Source organism: Rana temporaria, chromosome 2 (assembly GCF_905171775.1).
Source record: "Rana temporaria chromosome 2, aRanTem1.1, whole genome shotgun sequence".
Taxonomy (NCBI): domain Eukaryota; kingdom Metazoa; phylum Chordata; class Amphibia; order Anura; family Ranidae; genus Rana; species Rana temporaria.
In genome coordinates, this window is record NC_053490.1 from 396,999,476 (window position 1) to 397,017,035 (window position 17,560).

General features: G+C 42.2%; 1 protein-coding gene across 15 annotated transcripts in view; it reads left to right on the top strand.

Annotated features, from left to right (window-relative positions):
- CASK (calcium/calmodulin dependent serine protein kinase) overlaps positions 1-17,560 on the top strand; it is a 407,679-nt gene that overhangs the window by 281,796 nt on the left and 108,323 nt on the right. For all 15 annotated transcript variants that reach the window (XM_040338072.1, XM_040338077.1, XM_040338074.1 and 12 more), the window contains one exon: positions 5,693-5,773. In XM_040338072.1, coding sequence (XP_040194006.1) covers positions 5,693-5,773 — 81 coding nt within the window. The remainder of the gene's footprint in view (positions 1-5,692; positions 5,774-17,560) is intronic.

The window sequence follows — 17,560 nt, forward strand, 5'->3', positions numbered from 1 at the left end:
ACAGTATTTTATTTTTTTATTATGTGAAGAGGTTTTTTATGACTGCAAAATGTACCATGCTAATGGTTGTAAACAGTCAGGATTTTTTGAAAATGGTTACCTGTTTGTGTCACTTAATGTGTTCTTACTCCTCATAAAAAAGGAAATTTGCCTATTGCTTGTTCTAATAAAAGGTCAGACAATGCATGTACTGCATATATAAAAATATAATATAATATGAGAGGAAATGGCTACCCTAGAGATTTCTGTGCTTTTAGAGACTGAGTCTAGCTATAAGGAAATGGGGTAAAATAGGTTTAGTGGCTGAGCAAAGAACTCTCCATTGTGGTATTAAAAAAAAAAAAAACATTTTTTTTTTTCATGACTCTCTTAGTCTGTTTGACAATTTAGCTTTACCTCAGAGCTTACGGACCGACCAGAAGGATGCTCCGGAATTGTTAAGGAGATTGTCCACATATTATCGGTGGTAAATTATAGAATGAGTATAGGCCAGAGCACTTTTTGTAATTATAAGCTGAATGAGTCAGTTAACAGGTATTTAAACAGTCATACAGTAAAAAAGGCCGAGGCCTCCCCATGTGGCTCCCTGCCGATTGTACTTTTACCCTTCTGCTTACTCCCCCCCCCCTTTTTTTTTTTTTTTTATAAATCTTGATCTTTTCTTACCACCTCCTTTCATGGGCTTGGGTACATACTTGTCTTCTAATTTACTACCTGGAAGCTACCCAGTCTTCCTTAAAACTGAAAGACATGGGTACATGAGGTATCCCCTTACTGAGATAGACCCAAAGTCCACTTCTCCCTGACTGTACTGTCTATTATGACTTGGGTTAAGTACTATACCTCAACCTCTGTTCTGCCTCACATACATTCTTACTGGACTGTTGAAGGTTTACTGGCTTTTGAAGCCTTCTTGCTTTTCCTAGCAATTTATGACTAACACTCCAGATTACTGGTTATGTGTAGATCGGTTCTGTTTTTTCAGAAGATCTTTTATGTTCCTAGCTTTTGTATATCTGCTAAAAACTTAGGAAATGCAAAAAAATAAGTAACAGGGATCTGGACCCCATTCACACTCATGCAACATGAGGTGTGTGTGTGATATTACATGCGTTCATGCAGCACAAGAAAATTGTGCTTTGTTCTGGTAGGCATGTTGCGGTGCCTTTAATTTTTAATGGCACCCCAAATGCACAAGCTATCACATGTGACTAAATTGCACCACGAACACATGGTAACTTTTTGCCATATGTTGAAGTGAGATGCAAATTAAAATGGATGCCCACACTTGTTTTCTGAGATGGTCACTAATAGGGCTATCCTAAATGCTTATGCAGTCGCGCCTGCATAGATGTGAGCAGAGCCTTGGAGCTAAGCTCTTTAAAGGGAAGTGGCCACAATTGAGTTTATACAAGAATCTTAATATTCAATCTTACATTATTTTGTAATTTTGGAAACCAATCTATGAAACACAAGCACCCGTCCACTTTCTTTACTTCAAGACTGACTCTTGGCGGCAGAGTTGAGAGGTCACCTTCGGTCTGACAAATGCTGCCATGCCCAAAAAACTTACTTCTAACAGACTTCTGGCCAATAAGATATGATGATTAACTGCTTCTGAGTGTGCATAATTTTTATTAGATGGACAAATGTAGTTTTGAAATGTAAACAGCTAGAGGACTGGTACATTTTTATTGTACGCATTAGGGGGGTTTATCACTATGAAGTCAGTCAGGTTGAAAGCAAAATGAAACCTATGACTCCTTAGGTGGTTTATGTCGGGTTTAGATGCTGTGGGATTCCTACTTGTTAGTTTGCCAAACTGGGTTGAATACTCTGAACGTAGGCATTTTGCACCTGCCACTAATGTGCTTATACTAATGCTGCCCAAACACTGATTTTTGAGGTGGTTTCAACCCACTTTTTACCACAAACTGGCTTGTACAGAGGTGTAAAATGTAATAGCTTGTTTTTTCCTACTTACGTTTTTTAAAGAAGATATTCGCATTAAGGTTGCCAAAAGATGAGAGAGGAGATGGGGACAATTTCCATGTCTGGTAACACCAGCAGACAGCACCCAAAATATTTTTAGGGGGAAATGGTGGTGTGCTGTGTTGCATATTTTGGCCTATTTTCTGATATATCGATCACCCCTTGCTGATTTCTACAAGTCCCCATGCACACTTGATTTGGAGTCATGGGGTAGAATTGGTGCGATTCTGCCCGCAATTTCAAATTGCGTTGCAATCCGTGCAAAAACGCACAACGTGTGTTTGGGTGCCATTTATTCTAATTGACACCCCAAATGCAGTGCTCAACAATTTTGCTGCAATCACAGTAAAACGTGACTTTAAGGCTACTTTCTCACTGAGGCATTTTACAAGCCTTTTTTGGCGCTGAAAAGCATCTGTAAACTGTGTCTTCTGCAGCCCCAGTGTAAAACCCTTAAACGCCTCGAAGTGGAAAAAGGTTGCTGACCCCTGCACTAGGTGGAGCGTTGTGTGCATTCTACACTTTCTCCCACCATTTAGCCTTGATAAGTGGTTCTCAACAACCAGGCTGTGGCCCAATAGTGAGCTGCAGCCTTCTTCCTGCTTGACCCTGGTTTTCTGTCTGCTATGACAGCTAGACTTTAGCTGTTGGAGTAGATGGGGACAATGGCTCATCAAGGGTGCAAGGTCTTGCACTTCAGCCAGATCCTGGAGTGGGGTTGAAGATGTGGAGGTCCTTCTGACCTTCTGGATGCCCTGAGAGCCTGACAGTCCCAGCAGATTGATGCACACCCATCTCCAGTTTTCCTACTAGTACAGAGTAGCTGCCAGAACCAGCAGCCAAACACGTATCTTTTTCTGGAGTTGCAGACTTCTCTCATCCTGAAAACCCTTCTCTGCTGTTTACAGGCTTATTGCTGCTCCAGTAATTGCACTTCTTTCATTGATACCCGTTTTGAAATTGCCTTTTGCAAATTTTTATCCATATTGATTGCTATGTGCACTTATGTGACAAATCACTATGCACAATGTCTGCTCCAATGAAAATATGCAGAGAACCAAAGTTTTTATCAAAAGGAACCAATCATATTTTACCTTTTTTTTTTTTCCTCAGGGAAACCTTAAACAAGAATTTGATCAGATGCTACTGGAATTGTACAGAGCAGCCAAGGTTTAGAATAGGGATCGGCAACAAGTCAGTCATGATTTTCTCTGTGGCCATGTTGGGGCATGTAATGTTTTGGAAGGTTTGACCAGGCCTTAAAGCAGGCCATACACGATTGAATTAAAACTAATTTTCTTTTCAAAATCAGAAAGTTCGTTTTTTTGTGATCCGATGATGCCACCATTGATTTTCGAAATTCGGCCGACCAAACCTTCATGTTGCTGGGAATATTATTTTCTCTCCGGGAATATTATTTTCTTGCACATGCACATTTTTTTTTCTATTACATTTCTTGCACGATTCTCCCATCATTGATCAGAAAATAGTTTGTTTTAAAAAAAAATCCAACATCGGCTGTTGCTGCAGCCCACTAACGGGGCGAAATTCGTACGAAAATTCTTTGATACGATTTTCGAAATTTGAACCATGTATGGCCGCCTTAAGGTTGAGAGAACCCTTTTCCCTGCAGCTGCTCCTACTTTTGAGGCACTTTGTACATCATCCAGTTTATAATCTTGTTCCACTGTCTGTCTACAGTGACTTGGACACCTGTGGCAACTGTGACCCTTATCAGTTACTTTGGTTTGTGAGTAAGTTAAGCATTACCTCACTTTGGGCTTGGTTTTCTCCTATGCAATGCAAGATGTCTTTTTAGAGAAACATAGAGGAAAGTACTTCTAGAATGGGTGACCTCATCCCATACTCATCCATTGTTCTTAAGACGATTTCTCAGTATCTCCAGAAGGAACCGCTGTCTGCAACAGATCCTGGGACTCCTACTATCATAGATTGCTCTTCTTTAAACTATTCTAGAACTCTTCTGTGTGAAACTGAGGACTCCTCTGTGTCCACAAGACCCCTTTACATCCACTCTATATTTTTTTGTCCGTGCACAGTTTATAAAGAAGTCTGCTTGCAGGTGCACTCTGGCACCATCCAGACAGATTCTAATACTGGGCCTCCATCTCTATGTGTGGATCTAACCCCTAGTACTATCTCTGATTGTTTAAAGTTTTCATAGTCTACTGCTAGAGAGATTTGCATGGAGGAGTTTGTAATCTGTTTGATACAGTATGTTCTACTGTGCAGCTGGAGGATCAGCCTGCTCAACTATAGGATCTTTTAGAGTTATGACTGCAAAGATAGTTACAGTTTTTTAAAACTTTCCTCCATGAGAACTGGCAGCAAACTATAGAATTGTGGGACCCTCCTGAGAAGGTGTAAGAGCTTTTTCCCCTTTGGCATTTATTAAATGGTCTCTTCCCACTTTAGACACTCCAGGGATGCACCTTAAAGCGGGGGTTCACCCTATCGACGAAAAAAAAAAATTTTTTTTTCTTTTACCATAAAATCAGGCATTGTAGCGCGAGCTACAGTATGCCTGTCCCGAATTTTTTACCCCCGTACTCACCTTGTACGCGTAGATCGAAGATACCGGGGAATGGGCGTGCCTATGGAGACGGAGGATGATTGACGGCCGGCTCTGGCGCGTCACGCTTCTCCGGAAATAGCCGAAATAGGCTTGGCTCTTCACGACGCGTGCGCATAGCCTGTGCGCAGGCGCCGTGAAGAGCCGAGACCTACTCCGGCTGTCTTCGGGGAGAGTGACGTGCCAGGGCCGGCCGTCAATCATCCTCCCTCTCCATAGGCACGCCCATTCCCCGCGGGAGCCGAAATCTACGATGTCCGATTACAAGGTGAGTCCGGGGTTAAAAAAATCGGGACAGGCATACTGTAGCTCGCGCTACAATGCCTGTCTCGATGGTAAAATCGTGTCGGGGGGGGTGAACTACCGCTTTAAGCTTACCACCAAAGAAGGTTAAACTGCTCAATCAGTTTGAATTATCTAGAGTAACTGCTGGATTGCTCAGTGACTATTCCCCACCCCTCAGTTGGACTGCTTTTGGGCATTTAAGGATTCAAAAAATTCCTGTGCCCCTAAATGAAAGATAAGGATGGTATATTTGTTTTACTTCCTATGTTACGCTTATTAACGGCATGGTAGACAGGGCTTTAAATCAAGTTCATAGCATTAACAGCCCGCAAAGAGCTTTTAGATAAGTGATTCGGGCTGCTCTAGGGCCACCTTTCACTTTTCTGGAAAAATTTGGGTACCACTCTTTTTTTATTTTTATTTATTTTTTTGCGATTCCACTGATATTTTTAAGGCTTGACGTATTTACAATCAGTTTTACTTGACGCAACTCAGTCTTTTATATTTAAAAAAAAATAATACATTTCAGCTACCATCAGTTCTCCAGGTTTTTTGGATTTTAGAAAATATATACTTTTTGGGGGGTTTAAAGTGATTTCTAGCAAACAATGGTTAAGAAAGATTTTCTAGACAAGTACAAAAATCCTTATTTTTGCTTTTGGTAGAAGTCTTATTTAGAATATTTAAATACTTGTTTGTATCAATAATAGACTAGGAAGGAAAGCAGTTTCCTTCAGAGTAATGACTGCACAGAACATGAGTGATTGTGCAAAAGAATAAGTCAGCGCTCACTAATAACCTTTTTCCTGCTGCCCATTGTAGGTTTTGGAAGAAATATCATGTTACTCTGAAAACAATGATGCAAAAGAACTGAAGCGTATACTAACACAACCTCATTTCATGGTAAGCAAAGTATTGCCTTAATTTTTTTTTGAACTTTTGTTTTAAAAATACAGATATGGAAGTTATACAGTTGTATCAAAGCTGCAGACACAGTATTTTGTGTCATTAACTGAACAGCTGCCCTTTGAAAACCACTGCAGATTAAAGGGGTTGTAAAGTCAGAAGTTTTTTTTATCTTAAGCATTTTATGCATTAAGATAAAAAGCCTTTTGTGTGCAGTAGCCACCCTAATACTTACCCGAGCCCCATCTCTGTCCAGCGATGTCCACAAGTGTCTCGGCCATCCAACATCCAAGACTCTCCTTCCTGATTGGCTGAGACACAGCAGTGGGAGCTTACGGCCCATCAAAGTCAGTTAGCCAATCAAGAGAGAGAAAGAAAGGGGTGGGGCCGAACCACAGCTCCTTGTCTGAATGGACACACAAAGCTGCAGCTCAGTTTGGGTGCCCCCATAGCAAGCTGCTTGCTGTGGGGTGCACTCAACAGGAGGAAGGGGCCAGGAGCACAGAAGAGGGACCTGAGAAGAGGATTGGGGCTGCTTTGTTCAAATCAACTGCAACCCTGTATAACATGTTTATTTTTATAGAAAAAAAAATACTTTACAGTCACTTTAATATTTTTGAAAGTGTGTGCATTCTTAAATCATCTAGTAAAATAACTTTTTTGAATTCCAAGAAATGTTTGAAAAAGTGAGGTCTCATAAATTTGTTCCCAATAACGCAATGCATAATCTGTTATAACCGCTTTGAGTTTTCCTGTATTAATAACACTGTTATTTTTAACGTATAAAGCTAAGAAGATTATGAAATTTCGTAGGAAGCTCTATTCAAACCTGCAGAAGGGGCAAAGATAACTGACAGGGATGGGCCAAAAATTATCAGCGTTTTTCCGATAGAAAAATAAAAGTGCTGATAATGGCAAAATAGTCCCCTAGTGACTGCAATTCAAAATCGCCCCCCTATTGACTTCAATGCAAAATTGCCCTCCCCCTGACATCAGTGCAAAATTGCATCCCATTGTCTTCAATGCAAAAACGGTAACCACAATAATAAAACATTTTTTTTTAATTGTCCGTTTTGGTTTTTGGCCAAGTGCATCCCTTGTACACAAATACACAATACACAAATGCATGGCCACACAGAGTTGAATTAAAAAAAGTCAATGGATGTGCACAATGAAGCACACCTGCCGGTTTGACTAGGCCCTCGGTATGTTGGTACACATGGACAGTGGGCATAGAAAAAAATCACCCTCCCCTTTAAAACCACATGTGTTGCTTTGCAGCCTGAAATGAAGACGGACACAGCTTTTGCTTTATCTAGTTGCAAGTGCAACTTTATAACATCCAAGAGAAAGATATAACCCCAAGATGTCAGGAAAAAAAATTCAAAACAGAATCCATGAGTTTGAAAAAGGATCACCCCCCTCATAAAGATGACTTGTAAACTCTGTTAAGGTGTAGCTAATCGCCACCTCAGTGGCACTCGAAGCCCTTTTTAACTCTGATCAGCTGTGGTCATTTTAATTGGCTCAGCATGAAAAGAGCTTTCCTGGAGCATATCAGTCCCTGGTAGTGCAACTGAAGCAAACAATCAACTATGGGTGGCGGCAAGGTACTGTCAAAAGATCTCTGGAATAAAATTGTGGACAGGCACAAGTCATGAGATGGATACAAAAAAAAAAATCAAAGGCTTTATCAATGCCTAGAAGCACAGTGAATTTATTATTAAAAAGTTGAAGGTATTTGGTACAACACAGACCCTTCTTGAATCAGGATGTTGCGCCAAACTGGATGAAAGAGCCGGGAGGAAACTGGTCAAAGAGGCTTACCAAGAAGCCTACAGAAAAGCTGAGGAAGCTACAGGAATTTATAACAGAGTGGTCATTGTGTGTATGTAAAGACAATATCCCATATTCTCCACAAATGTGGCTTGTATGGGAGGATTGCAAATAAGACTGCCCCCCAATTCCCCCCTTCCCTGCAAGTTCAATGCCTTACAGGCTGCAGAGTAAAAAAAATAAATGCACATTTTTTACATGCAAAAAGATGTGCATTTATTATTTTTTGTAAAAGGTGAACTTGGCCTTTAAGGACCCTACTAACAAGATGCTGGAATAATTTTTTATCTGACACGGCATCACGTTTTATCTGCGACAGAGTACTGGATGCTAGTTTTTTTCTGTCTTGGACATCGCTTTCTTCGGTGCGCAGTTTAATGTGGCTTAGGTGTTTTTCCCAACTACCCTTTGTGGGAGACAATCTTTTCGGCTTCTCTCTGGATGATAGCATTAACAAGGTGACTGGAGTAAGAACACACTCACTCCAACTATGCAAAAATAAGGATCATTGGCGCAGGTCGCCACTTTCCTATCATGTATAAAAAAACACATTATTTTATTGGTACTCGAAACCCGCAGATAAATCTGCCTCAGATTGAAGGTCCACACCACCAGTTTAATCTCACATCTGATGGCCTTTGCAGAGATCTGGGGAGTTCACATAACTAATTCTTGGGTGTAGGAGGAAGTATCTACAGGTTACAAGATTGTTTCGCCTCTGCCCTCAACCTAAATTTATTTTATTTTTTTGTTTACACATCTTCCAATGTCTCAATTTCAGATGGGCCTTTTTACTCAAACTTGTTTAGACTTCTGAAACCCAAACGGGGTCTTTGTATCATCCTGGATTTAAAGGCTCTCAACACCTTAGTACACCCTCAAAGGTTTTGGATTGAATTTTTTTTTGCTCAGCTACTGCCTTGCTTCATCAGAGACTTTTCAAAATTCATAGACATAAAGGATGCATTTTCATAGTCCTATCTTTCCAAGTCACCAGCAACGTCTTCGCATTTTCATGAACGGCAACCACTATCCATTTGTGGCTCTTCCTTTTGGTCTTGCCTCGACCCCAAGAGTGTTTACAAATGTCCTTAAATATTTCTGGACATACTTCCCAAAGGTATCCTGTTTATTGGATAAATGGATGATCGGTTTCTGCGTGAACAGACCTCTATGACTTTGGACTCTAGTGCATCAATCATGCTGCAGATATTGGAGGATTTTAGAGGGATCCTAAACACTGAGAAGTCCTCTTTGATTTTGTCACATCACTTGGAATATTTTGGCTTTTTTTTGGATACCCTTTCAAGCCAAGGTCTTCTGCTCTAGGAAACGTTAAAGGAACTGCAGGGTCAAGTTTGGCAGCTTTAAACTTAACAGTCTGAAATTTATATCTGCATGCGAGTACTTGTTTTTATGGTATCCACATTTTAAAGCTGTTCCATTTGCTAACAGCGTGAGGCAAGTCTGAAATTTCTTCAAATACTGTAGCTTGCTGACTTGCCTGTCCAGGGAATCCCGCAATGTCAGCTCCCCAGATGATTTTTCATCGGCTCTCGGGTGCAGCCGCCGCCATTTTTGGTGAGGGAAACCGGCAGTGAAGCCTTTCCGCACAGAAGTAGCTGGAGTAACAGACTCGGATCTACCCTGGTTCACATCATTCCTAGAGAATCGATCCCAGACAGTGAAACTGGGAGCCTTCATGTCGGAAGCATGCACTGTCACATGCAGAGTCCCACAAGGATCACTCCTGTCACCTGTGCTCTTCAACATCTACCTCCGCCCACTCCTCAAAATCATCAGCAAACAGGACCTGCTCTACCACTCCTACGCTGAACACTGACACTCAACTTAATTTTCGCATCACTAACAAAAAAGACCAATGTCACGGACTAGAAAAATGCCTCACATTGATAGATAATTGGATGACGGAGAGCTCCCTCAAACTCGATGGATCCAAAACAGAACTTCTCTTTCTATACGCAAACCGAAAGACAAACTCTAGGATGGCTTTGACACCACCCACCATTCTTGGACAAACCATCCCCCCAAGCACCAAAGTCAAAAGCCTCTGAGTCATCTTTGACTCAGACATGACTATGGACCCACAAATATGATCAGTAGTCAGTGGATCTCGCTATCTTCTCCACTTGCTGTGCAGACTCATCCCATTCAACCCGGAAGAGGACACAGCAGTAGTTGGAGCACTCATTAATTCCCGACTCTACTACGCAAACTCCCCTCTACCTAGGTCTGCCCAAATACCAGATTTCTCATCTACAAGTCGTTCAGAACACAGAAGCAAGACTGATTAAAAGGGAAAAAAACATGGGAATCAATCACCCTGGCCTTGAGGACTCTCCATTGGCTATCCGTAAAGGATCGGGTTACATTCAAGACCCTCTCCCTCATCCACAAATGCTCACAAAGAGACCCGCCTTAATATGTATGTGAGAAAATAAAACTCTACACCCCTAATCGGGGCACTCCGATTACCTAATCATACGCATCGTTCCCCGCCGTGCCACGGGCATGTCTCCGGTGGCTCTTAAAGGGGAAGACCTACCCGTACAGCGTTTCGTGGAATCTTTAAAAGGTATATTGTGTTTACCTTTGTTGAGTCTGTCTCTCGTTCATCCCCAATAAGATCTCTCTTCATTGGGTGGATGTTGTGAGGGCAGTCTGGTTTCTCCTTTGGCTAATGAGCCTTGTAGGCAAACTGAATCGCTGTTCATTATTCCAGAAGGTCCTAAAAGAGTTATTTTAGCTTCCATATCCACAAAGTGGATTTGCAGGCAATTTAGTTGTAGGTTAAGTGCCTCCTTTTGCTATTAAAGCCCACTACACTAGAGTAATGAGTACCTCTTGGGATTTTCCTAATCGGGCTTCTGTGGGCCGGTTAATGCCCTTAACATTAATATTCTACTGCGCCCAACAAATGTATCCATGTATGCAATACAGCTGCTACAATAAAATATACCCCAACAAATGTAAAAAAATAGGCAAGCACTAAATATACCTCTGTAAGGCAATAAATGGTAGTAAAAAATTAACTCGTATAAAAATGTCCTTGTGAAAAAAAATCTCTAATAATTTATATGTATGTATGAGCGTGAAAGGTATATACAAATCTATAAAATAAAATAAATGTATATACACACACACACCGATATACTATTAAAAACACCCTTGCTTCAGTTTTTCATTGACTTTGCTCAAGCTAAACGTTCTTAAAGCGGAGGTCCACACAAAAAGTGAACCCCCTTTGGTGTCACATTTAGCACCTTTCAGGGGGGAGGGGGTGCAGATACCTGTATAATACAAGTATTTACACCCCCGCGGGAGTCACACCCCTATACCCCCCCACCCGCTGTCTTCTGGGAAACACACTGGTCCCAGGAGACAGCGGGGACCAGTGAGGACGCGCAGCGCAACTCGCGCATTCGCAGTAGGGCAGGGTTTGACAAATTTGCTTGGAATCTAGGAGCCAGCTAAAAAAGTTAGGAGCCAGAAAACGCACCCCGTCCCGACGAGCTTGCGCGCAGAAGCGAACACATACGTGAGCAGCGCCCGCATATGTAAACGGTGTTCAAACCACACACGTGAGGTATCGCCGTGATCGGTATAGCGAGAGCAATAATTTTAGCCCTAGACCTCCTCTGTAACTCAAAACATGCAACCTGTAGATTTTTTTAAACGTCGCCTATGAAGATTTTAAAGGGTAAAAGTTTGTCGGCATTCCACGAGCGGACGCAATTTTGAAGCGTGACATGTTGGGTATGAATTTACTTGGCGTAACATTATCTTTCATAATATAAAAAAAAAATGGGGATAACTTTACTGTCTTATTTTTTTAATTAAAAAAAGTGTAATTTATTCCCAAAAAAGTGCGCTTGTAAGACCGCTGCGCAAATACGTCGTGATAGAAAGTATTGCAACGATTGCCATTTTATTCTCTAGGGTGTTAGGATAAAAAATATATATAATGTTTGGGGGTTCTAATTAGAGGGAATAAGATGGCAGCGAAAATAGTGAAAAATGACATTAGAATTGCTGTTTAACTTGTAATACCAACGGCTCACCACCAAATGGCGCCAGCTCACAAGCCAAGTCGCCAGGACTCTATTTCTAGTCGCCTTGGCGACCAGGATTTGTCGAGCCCTGCAGTAGGGAACCGGGCAGTGAAGCCGCAACGCTTTACTTCCCGATTCCCTTACAGAGGATGGTAGCGGGGGCAGCCGAGTGACGAGCATTTGCTCGGCTTCCGACATCGCGTGCACCCTGGACAGGTAAGTGTACATTTACTAAAAGTCAGCAGCTGCAGTATTTGTAGCTGCTGGCTTTTAATATTTATTTTTCAGGTGGACCTCCGCTTTAACTCTGAGCTTTAGTTCTGATGTTTGTTATAGCATTGCTTCTGGATTCTTGTACTTAATCACAGGATGCGAATAACAATTTGCAAGCACAGCCATATTGTGTGTGCCTGATCACAGATAAGGGAATAGTTGAAACATTTTCTTTCTGATGAAAAACACAAGGGAAAAAATCTGGAGCCAGTGCCAGCATGGATATAAAACACCCCTACAAACAATAGTTCCTATTGATTTCTGCATCCTTTGGGAAATGCTGCTAAGTGCGTATTACCTCTTTGTGAGAGAATAGATGCAAGGAAAGGTGTTGGTGTACAGAAGATTAGCCAAGAGACATAGCATTAGGAATGTCACTATGAAGTTGTATCTCCAATGTGTCATAAACTAGTTTAAAGACTATGGCTTGTGGGCTGCTAAAAGACAAGTGAGCATGTTCTTTGTTATTAAATTTGTGTTTAATAATGTGAGACATGAGAATAACGGGTCTAAATAAAATGCAGAAAAATAATTGAAATTAAACGGCACTTAATTCACTGAATTTGCACCACGATAGCAGCCAGTAAGAATATGGGCATCTTTCATTATTCTGTATAAATTGTGTGTCCACGCTTTCAAAAGCTAACTGTTGACTCAAAGCACAATGGGTATGATTATAGAGGTAGGAATACTACCATTGCATCATAGTATAGAAGGTTTATTTTTCCCTAATCATGCAACATACGAAGGAAGAAGAAATGTTGCCCCTCTCCTTTCCCCAAATAGCTCCTGTAGTGTTTGTATTACTCTTTTATGCTCAGCCTATCCACACGTTCCTGTCTGTGCCAGCTGCCCATGGTAACATAAAGTGGCTGTACCCTTTTTCACATCCTAATAACTCTCTTGTCACTTTAAAGCGGGGGTTCACCCTTAGAGGGCACTTTTCCCCCTTAGATTCCTGCTCGTTTTTACTAGGGGAATCGGCTATTTATTTTAAAATATGTGCAGTACTTACCCGTTTACGAGATGCATCCTCTCCGTCGCTTCCGGGTATGGGCTTCGGGAATGGGCGTTCCTTCTTGATTGACAGTCTTCCGAGAGGCTTCCGACGGTCGCATCCATCGCGTCACGATTTTCCGAAAGAAGCCGAACGTCGGTGCGCAGGCGCAGTATAGAGCCGCACCGACGTTCGGCTTCTTTCGGCTACGAGTGACGCGATGGATGCGACCGTCGGAAGCCTCTCGGAAGGCTGTCAATCAAGAAGGAACGCCCGCTCCCGAAGACCCATACCCGGAAGTGACGGAAGAAGATGCAGCTCGAAAACGGGTAAGTACAGCTCATATTTTACTACAAATAGCCGATTCCCCTAGACCGAACGAGCAGGAACCTTATGGGAGAAAAAAAAAAATTTCATAAATGGGTGAACTCCCGCTTTAAGTTGTCCTTTTAGATAATAGTGCTTAGTTTTTTAAATATCAAAATAAAATGTATACCCTCATAAATATTAATCCATAAGGTTCTGCCTGTTCAAGGGGTGTAACTGGACACCACCTAAACAAATGGCAACTGAAGGAAATAGTCAGGGAAGAAATTACAGGTTCATGTATAGTGATGAGTTGGTGTCGGTGTATTGTGTTTTGTTTTTTTCTTTTTAAGCAAGTTTACAGGGAGTGCAGAATTATTAGGCAAATGAGTATTTTGACCACATCATCCTCTTTATGCATGTTGTCTTACTCCAAGCTGTATAGGATCGAAAGCCTACTACCAATTAAGCATATTAGGTGATGTGCATCTCTGTAATGAGAAGGTGTGTGGTCTAATGACATCAACACCCTATATCAGGTGTGCATAATTATTAGTCAACTTCCTTTCCTTTGGCAAAATGGGTCAAAAGAAGGACTTGACAGGCTCAGAAAAGTCAAAAATAGTGAGATATCTTGCAGAGGAATGCAGCACTCTTAAAATTGCAAAGCTTCTGAAGCGTGATCATCGAACAATCAAGCGTTTCATTCAAAATAGTCAACAGGGTCGCAAGAAGCGTGTGGAAAAACCAAGGCGCAAAATAACTGCCCATGAACTGAGAAAAGTCAAGCGGGCAGCTGCCAAGATGCCACTTGCCACCAGTTTGGCCATCACTGGAGTGCCCAAAAGCACAAGGTGTGCAATACTCAGAGACATGGCCAAGGTAACAAAGGCTGAAAGACGACCACCACTGAACGAGACACACAAGCTGAAACGTCAAGACTGGGCCAAGAAATATCTCAAGACTGATTTTTCTAAGGTTTTATGTACTGATGAAATGAGAGCGAGTCTTGATGGGCCAGATGGATGGGCCCGTGGCTGGATTGGTAAAGGGCAGAGAGCTCCAGTCCGACTCGGATGCCAGCAAGGTGGAGGTGGAGTACTGGTTTGGGCTGGTATCATCAAAGATGAGCTTGTGGGGCCTTTTCGGGTTGAGGATGGAGTCAAGCTCAACTCCCAGTCCTACTGCCAGTTTCTGGAAGACACCTTCTTCAAGCCGTGGTACAGGAAGAAGTCTGCATCCTTCAAGAAAAACATGATTTTCATGCAGGACAATGCTCCATCACACGCATCCAAGTACTCCACAGCGTGGCTGGCAAGAAAGGGTATAAAAGAAGAAAAACTAATGACATGGCCTCCTTGTTCACCTGATCTGAACCCCATTGAGAACCTGTGGTCCATCATCAAATGTGAGATTTACAAGGAGGGAAAACAGTACACCTCTCTGAACAGTGTCTGGGAGGCTGTGGTTGCTGCTGCACGCAATGTTGATGGTGAACAGATCAAAACACTGACAGAATCCATGCATGGCAGGCTTTTGGGTGTCCTTGCAAAGAAAGGTGGCTATATTGGTCACTGATTTGTTTTTGTTTTGTTTTTAAATGTCAGAAATGTATATTTGTGAATGTTGAGATGTTGTATTGGTTTCACTGGTAAAAATAAATAATTGAAATGGGTATATATATTTTTTTTGTTAAGTTGCCTAATAATTATGCACAGTAATAGTCACCTGCATACACAGATATCCCCCTAAAATAGCTAAAACTAAAAACAAACTAAAAACTACTTCCAAAAATATTCAACTTTGATATTAATGAGTTTTTTGGGTTCATTGAGAACATGGTTGTTGTTCAATAATAAAATTAATCCTCAAAAATACAACTTGCCTAATAATTCTGCACTCCCTGTAGTAAGACTTAAATGACCATGTTAAAGCCATAGAACATTGCCTGGACACTGTAAGCTATGGCATCTTAAAGTGGGAGTAAACTCCCATCTCTGACCTGTACCTATAGGTAAGCCTATAATAAGACTTGCCTATAGGTAGTTCAAATATCTCCTAAAACATGCACCGTTTAGGAGATATTTACTGTACATGCAGCCAGTGACATCACTGGCACATGCACTCTGACGGAACAGCCACCCGGGCTGTTCCTTTAAAGCCCTGTGCTGTAAGCTGTAGCTCCATGAACCCAGAAGGAAGATGGGTGAAGAGGGGATCGCCTGCATCTCTGACAGCTCAGCGCTCGAAGGACTTATTTTTAAGGTAAGTTTAACATAATGTGCTAGTATGCGTATATGACATTACTTTGCAGGGTACAAAAAGAAAACGTTTACTAGCACTTTTGGACCCCTTTCACATTGGGGCATTTTTTTAGGTGCTTTTGGGCTAAAAAATAGCACCTGAAAAACACCTCCCCTGCAGCCCCAGTGTGCTTGCAGGGCATTAAAAAACAAAAAGTCCTGCAAGCATGTGGTGCGGGAGCAGTGTAACAGCGCCCCTTCACTGCCCCTGGCATTGGAATCAATGGGCACTGCTGCCAAGGCGCTGCAACCACTTTTAAACCTTTATTTGCCCACTAGCGGGGGTTAAAAGCGCCTCACTCGTGGCCGAAAAGTGCCGCCATTAGTGGTAAAGCGCCGCTAATTAACGCTAACACACCCCCACACCCCAGTGTAAAAGTAGCCTAAGACAAGACCATTTCAGGTTCACAATGAATGTACCGTATTAGCGTATAACACTGACTTTGAGAGGGATGTTTCAGGAAAAAAACTTTCCACAGCACCTTGCGTATAATACACGGGCACAGTTTACCCTCTATTTTCAGGGTAAAAAAGTGAGTGTTATACGCCAATAAATACAGTACTATGATTTGCAAACTTAAAAGGATAACATTGAAAAATGGATTGTTGGTGGCAATGATGCACCCAGTCTTGCATTTACTACTGTCGTTAAATAAATACTGTATTTTCCGGCATATAAGACGACTTTCTAACCCCTGAAATTCTTCTTCAAAGTCGGGGGGTCTTCTTATACGCTGGTAACCTAATGCTTACCTTATCCGGGACCGTGACATGCAGATCGCGGCCGTCCTTTTTTGAAAAGCCCCGCCCCTCTTTCTGTTGTTTTGTGATAGGCCAAACACTCCGCTTCCCAGGAGACACTGTGTTTAGTGTTTCGCCTATCACGGATGCCCTCTCGTCCGAGACCGAGAACGAGAGGGCATCCGTGATAGGCGGAACACTAAACACAGTGTCTCCTGGGAAGTGGAGTGTTCGGCCTATCACGGAACAGCAGAAAGAGGGGCGTGGCTTTTGAAAAATGGACGACACCCGCTTTTCGAACACTACATACTCTAGCACAGTGTTTCTCAACTCCAGTCCTCGAGGCGCCCCAACAGGTCATGTTTTCAGGATTTCCCTGAGATGAAATGGCTGTGGTAATTACTAAGGCAGTGAAACTGATCAAATCACCTGTGCAAAAAAATGGAAAGCCTGAAAACATGACCTGTTGGGGCGCCTCGAGGACTGGAGTTGAGAAACCCTGCTCTAGCAAATTGGGAAGTGCCGCAAGTGCACTGAGGTGGCGTCTGATTGCTTCCTCACCACCTGTCAGTAGCATCTGAAGCGCAATCCAAAAGCGGACCGAGCTTCAGGGGAAATGGAGATTTAGATGAATGTCTATATGTACTCTAAAGCCTCGTACACGTGGTATGATTGTTGGCAGGAGATTGTCTGTTGACAGACTGTTGTCCTAAAATCTTACCGTTGGTATGCTCCTTTTGACAATTGTCCAATTTTTGGCCAACAAATGTTGGATGACAGGCTAGTAAATGTTCGGCGGATAACGCCCCCGTGTCTGATTTTCATATGGTCCGTACACAAATCCGTCACAAAAGTCGAAAGTACTTTCGGATTCAATGCTCACCAAAGTGTGGCGCTCACGCTGAAATTCCTTGTAGTACGTCACTACGTTCGTGTTTGTAGCATGACAATTGTGTACCGTTAGTATGCAAGACAAGATCCTGGCACATGCCCTTCTGACAAAAATCAGACGCTCGGCTGGCCAACAGCCTTGTGTACGAGGCTTTAGGCTTCATGTGCACGGGACGTTTTTACAACCTCTCCTGGACGATTTTAATTGATAGATAGTAACCCACGTTTAAAATTTCAGTTTTGCCGCGTTTACATGCTGCGTTTGCATTTTAGAAGCGTTTTTTCAAAATGGGCAAAAATGAAAAACGCCTGAAACGAAACGTGGCTAAACGCGAGTTACTGTATTTAGAAGCGTTTGGCACTT